Source organism: Eutrigla gurnardus (assembly GCF_963514095.1).
Source record: "Eutrigla gurnardus genome assembly, chromosome: 20".
In the NCBI taxonomy this organism is placed as follows: domain Eukaryota; kingdom Metazoa; phylum Chordata; class Actinopteri; order Perciformes; family Triglidae; genus Eutrigla; species Eutrigla gurnardus.
The window spans coordinates 3,268,612-3,274,690 of NC_139931.1; the positions used below are offsets into that span (position 1 = coordinate 3,268,612).

At 43.8% G+C, this 6,079-nt stretch overlaps 1 protein-coding gene across 1 annotated transcript in view; it reads right to left on the bottom strand.

The window, feature by feature from the left end:
- Positions 1-4,751, bottom strand: part of hs3st2 (heparan sulfate (glucosamine) 3-O-sulfotransferase 2) — a 28,713-nt gene extending 23,962 nt beyond the window's left edge. The window contains exon 1 of the mRNA XM_084036364.1: positions 3,846-4,751. Coding sequence (XP_083892490.1) covers positions 3,846-4,339 — 494 coding nt within the window. The 5' untranslated portion in view covers positions 4,340-4,751. The remainder of the gene's footprint in view (positions 1-3,845) is intronic.
- Positions 4,752-6,079: the final 1,328 nt, after the last annotated feature.

A 6,079-nucleotide genomic window follows, 5' to 3' on the forward strand; every position in this document is an offset into this window, starting at 1 on the left:
TTTATATCTATATAGATTGTCCCGTCACATCTGACGTCAGATCAAAGGCGGATGGCACGCGTAACGGAAACTCAGCCTCTCGGACCAAAACATCTCCCTCTCTCTCTCCTGTTTTTTATAATATCGGCATTGTTATTATTATGATACGCGCGCACAGCGCGTGATGCGCGTGGTGGGAGCGCCGGCGCTGCTTCTGTCATCGGGTTGTCAAGTGACGGAACTTGCACTGAACCTCCCCTAACGCATTAAAGGTGAGGAGCTCATTTGATTGGTGAAGATCTGAATCGGCTGTATTAATCCCAGTCCCCGCCTCGTCTCCTCCTCGTCTCCCACTCACGCCTTCTTCTCCTCCCTCTTTCCCACTTGCGCGGGTGGGAGTGACGGGAGGTGTGCCTGCGCGAGCCTGCGCGGTGCACGAAACTTGCAAAGTCCAGGCGGACACACCCCGTTGGCGTGGCGCAGGTGCGCTGAGAGCTGACTGCGCCTGGTCTACGAAACTAGGGCCCAGTGAGTGGAGATTTTTTACACTCACTGATCCAAATAAATAAACGATGGAACAAGCAATTCAGTGATCAATGAATCATCGCTTACATTCATCTCGCAGCTACAAGGCCATGATGTTCATTACACACCAGAAAGAGAACTTTGCTGAGCCTGATACAAGTCCACAAGGTGAATGAAATCCATATTTCTAGTGAAAAAGAGAAACTATTCAGCAGCTGCAGCCTCCGTACATCCACAATTAACAACAACACGATAAATCCCAAATGCAACAACAAAAAGAAATGCATTTACTCCATACATACGGATAATGATATCCATATTAATAGCATCCAAAGCCACAATGAGAAGTGCGAGGCATTTAAAGTGTATAACTGTTAAACTGGGATTATCGGTCTTTGTATCTTGAGTTTAATGTCTGACGAAGTTCTACATCCAAACCCTGAAAAACAACATAATTGGAAAGATAACTGATGGATTAATTCATAATTAAAATGGATGTGATTTCCATACAAACAGATAGAAACACCAGCTGATAACTTGTGCACAAAGACAACTACATGTAGAACGTAGGAATCCTTTGCCACTCGCGTTTACAGACGAATGTGACGGTTAATCAACATGGAGAGATACTTTGTGTGAAGTGCTGCCAACAACCCAAACATGGTGACAGATAATCACTGAGGACCGGTCCAACACAATGAACACCACTCAGTCACTCGTCAGGCTGAAGAACAGCTGCTTCAGCCCCAATTCAACCGGCCTCCGGTCCATGGGGTTGTTTAGGCATCCTGGATTGATGGACTGTCAGCTCGTGACAAGTGTGAAATATTCCAGCTTTGTAATTGTGGCATCAAGTCAGCGCGGGTCCTTGATTTACCTCGGCTTACATCCACAGTGACATAATAAATCTAACTTTTGGAAAAGACGTCTACGTGATATTAATGGTTGTTGGTGCATCGTTTGGTTGCGTTACGATGGCAGATTCATGTTAAGGAAGGTTGCTGGAGCAGCGAGCGGGCTAATGGTCGGGAAGCAGCGTGTCTGATGCATGGCTTCAGGTCGGATCTGCTTCCTCAAGTCTGATCCAGAAGTTTAGTTCATTTCTGTTGCAGTGTTGACGAACCAGAAAGAACATTTACATAGTGGCCAAACGGTGGAATTACAACTTCCACGTTTACCACAGACTTACATTTGGAAAGAGAATCATTTTTTGAGGTGAATAAGTTTCCCAATAAAAACACTTGAATCTCGCTTATTTAACACTGTACCTCTCAGACATCCATGCACCCACATTTTCTGTAACCAGTGTAGCGGTAGCATGAAGTCATGGTGGAATTGGCATGCTAACATTATAAAAAAAACCCCACTAAATTATAACAGATTTAACAACGCAGCGCTTCGTCTGCAAACTCAGGAGAGCGCGTTGCTAATCGGCAGACAATCATTTAAAGTGATTCAACAGATGTTCTAATGTGCTGCAAGGTGAATTCCCAGAGAGCAGCTTTGTTCTGCGAATGTAATGCTACACAGCTGGTTGATGAAAACGTCTAAACGATAGAAGCTGTGAGGGAAAGTGAGGAGGAGGTCTGATTAGAGCGTTAACGTTTATTCAGGATGTAGATTTGTCCCAAATGGCCGACTCTGTCTCAGAATTTGTCTTGAAATATGCTAATTTTAAACAATGGATAGCGATAGCGATTGAAAGCAGCATCGATGTGTCATAAACTCCCTCTTTTTTAATAAATACATCAGTATTCACAGCTGACTCCGGTCTACATTCGGCCTCCTGTTTTACTCAGAAAGCTCCTCACATCGAATGTCGACTGTTTCCCCGGAGCTTTTAAGTGTGACGACTTTTCATCGGGAATGTTTGTCTTTTTAATTTGAGAAACACGCAACAACGAAGACTAACGGTCCCTCAAGTTTTACTTCAGTGTTTGAAGAGCTCGTTAAATGACCTCCCAGTGTAATACATGGGAAATGATCAGAAATTGCAATTAAAAACAGATCTTAATAAACATGCAAATTATTAATTGTATTATTTATTTATTTTTTACTTCCAACCAGGGAACTCTGAAGTGTTTTGTGTCTGACAATAATGCGTCTTTGTAATATTGCAGCCTCCGGTTCATTAGCTTGAAGATGAACCAGACTGATTCTCCTTTCAGGACCACGGAGCGATGAGATAACTCTATTGTACCGGCTTTGTGTGTGTGTGTGTGTGTGTGTGTGTGTGTGTGTGTGTGTGTGTGGTTTGTCTTCTATCTGCTTGAGTACACTTCTGTCATACTGACATTATAGACGCTACATTTTTATTTCATTCTGTGAACGTGTTTTCACTCTAGAATTAACTGTCCGGCAAAACAAGACATTGAACTTTTTTTTTTGTACTTTACAGTTTAAGCCCATTTATGTTAATTTATGTTCAATGTTCATTTATCAAAAGACTCTCATCAGGTATAAGAAAGGCCAACTAAGTAGTTGAAAGAGTTAAGTCTAAGAAATACAGTAAACATATACATCCTGATATTAAATATTTAATGGTTATTGGAAAAAGCTGAAAACTGAGGCTGGTGCAAGCAGAGGCAAAGCAAAAAAATAAAAAAAACATGTGCATATCTAACGAGATGTGAGCTGAGAGAACAGGCTCCACCACGACTCCGTGTTCTTGGAAGACTGATCTGTGGTCTGTTCCTGCCACACAGGTGGCATTGTGGGTAAGTGAGCAGAAATCTGTAGGCAGCTCTAACACTCAGACAGTGGAACAACCGCCGAGGACGGTTTCAGACTTGACATTTTCAATCACTGCAGTTTGGCAATGATCTTTTTTTTTCTTACTGAGAGGAAACTTGAACTTTCTGCTACAATTTAAATTGAAGAGACAAATAAAATCCAACGTCTTCACATTGGATTCGACAAGGGAGAACATGTTGTGTCCTGTTCTGAAGTGGGCCTGTGTAATCTGTGCTGCTGGCTGTGACTGTTTGTGTGAACTGATCCCACGTCTGCTCAGCACCACGCAGATCTGCTGACAGCAAACATCTGCAACATCAAACTCTTAGTGGTGGCATGCATGCTGTGTGTGTGTGTGTGTGTGTGTGTGTGTGTGTGTGTGTGTGTGTGTGTGTGTGTGTGTGTGTGTGTGTGACATCTCACAAGATATGATGCCTTTGTGTGAAGCAAAATGTGCCACTGTGAATATAAAACTATACACACACTATAATAAGGTTGCATTCACTTGCAGAAGTTAAATAGGACATTTGGACATGGGAGTGTCCAGCAGTGGAAAAAATAAAATAAAAAATGAAATACTTGACATGTTTTCTTCATGTGACGCTCACCTGTACCAGTCCAGCCCTCTGTCATAGTTCCTGTCGAAAAAGTGCGGTTCTGTTCCGAGCGCGCGCACATCTGGATGTATCCGGATGAACTCGAGCACCGCCCTCGTGCCTCCCTTCTTCACGCCGACTATTAACGCGTTCGGCAGCTTCTTATTCCCATATTTCTGCGCCACGCTCATGTTTCTCAACTTCGCGTCGGCCCAGTGGCTCCCGGACGAGGCGGCCGCTTTGCCCGACCCTCGCCGGCCAGCGGAGCCGTACTGCGCCGACCTGACCTCCAGCGACGCGCAGTTGTCGAATTTCCCAAGAAGTTTCTTCCCTCCTGCGTTCTTGCTCGGCGGGCAGCGTCTCCCCTCGTAAGCCTGCTTTGTCATGACTGCGCTGCGGCAGAAAAGAACACTGTAGCATAGATATGTGCAGGACAGTGACACGGTGAAGATGAAGGCGAGTCTGGCGCTGAATCTGTTCGTAGATGAGAGGAACCTATGTGCCATGTCTCCATGGGTTCAAAGCGCTGCATGGTGTTCCATCGGGGTCCTCCTCCTCCTCTATTGGTCTGCGGTGTGGCAATAACAGAGGATGTAAAGTCAGACAGACTGGCGTGTGAGGATAGGGGGGGCTTCTCGGAGGCATCAGCTGCGCGTAAATCGCATTATTCCCTTTTCATAGGATGCTGAACTGCGAGGAACTTGGAGAGGCATGTGTTTACAGCAGCGTCCGACGAGGCTCGGTCCTCCTCCAAACAAGTTGGTCTAAAGAAGTGAAGTTAGGCATTACTGATGCCACTCTCGTAAGACGAATCCCAGAGGGATGCGATCTTCATCCTCCTCCTCCTCCTCCTCGTCTGCGTCCCGAAATCTCACAGCGCGAATGTTCCGCTCGCGTCCGACGGGATTTCGCTGCTCAGAAAGCCTCTTCCCTTTGATGAAGAAGTTGTGAAGATATATGCACTTAGTCTACCGGCTATACATATTTAATCAGTCCCCTGACGTCACGCACATGTTCATAATTATATATGCGTTTTATATTTTAAAGGGACATCGTGAATTTTTCAGGCAACATCTGATTTAGGAGAATTTAAATCTGCAACGTTTATCTTCCTTTAGTTTAATGTAGGGAATCATTTCAACTTTAATAGTACTTTAATAGTTTAATAGCAGAGCTGCAGGTGTGTGTGTGTGTGTGTGCGTGTGTTTGTGTGTGTGTGTGTGTCTGTGTGTGTCTGTGTGTGTATAGTTTCTCTGTATACAACTTACCTCCCACAGCTCCCAAAGTAGCTGTCAACATCTTTGTAATCAATTTTCTGCAACATCTTTGCTTTTCCCTGGCAACAGAATGATTCATCAAGGCTGATTCTCAGTATTTCTATTACACACACACACACACACACACACACACCTGGGTATTAGCAGCCTCAGAAAGTCAAGATCACGCTTGATCCTCTGTGTTGCTGCGATGCAAACTGGCTGCCGATCAGACTGCAACATTTTCAGGTCTTTCAATGTCATGGTTAAAGTTTTTTTTTCCATTGTGGAGGAGTGAATAGCGTATGCTGCGTCTGAATAAACAGCAGCTGTAGCATTCAGCTTTAAAGTACCAAATTATCAATACGACTAATTGTCATTCTGTTCACAATTCAAACATTTAAGATGTCATTAGTGATTGTGTCACCAGCAAAACAAAAACAATATAACTTCCTCCATGTAGCTCACACTAATATGCCACAGTTTATATATCATGGAATTTAATTATGCTCCACTCAAATAGTCCTGTCGAGCCACACATTAATCTGAGTGGACCCATGGAGTACCCCAGGGTTCGATTCTTGGGCCTCTATTATATAACCTGTACGCTCCTTATCGGTTAAATCACATGACAGTAACGTTGCTTACAGACGGCTTACTTCCACACCTGGAGACTGCATAACTCTGAATAAGAAAACTCATTGTAAACTACATTATTGAACAAGATATTATTTAAAGGAACGATGCAGGTTTTGGCTGAATGTTTTTGCAGGAAGTGTAGGATCCATGTGTTTGTGTTGCATTAATGTCCTTTGAAGCACAGCAGCAACAATGATGTGAAGCCGTTAGAAGTGAAAGAGTTCAGAGTAAATGATGTGGAAGTACACTTTCTACTACACTTTCTTAGAAGTGGGCAGGCTACAAGCTGGCTTTCTAAAGGATTGAAACGTGGATTTATATAGTTTAGCGAAAAAGTCAAAACAGAAGCGG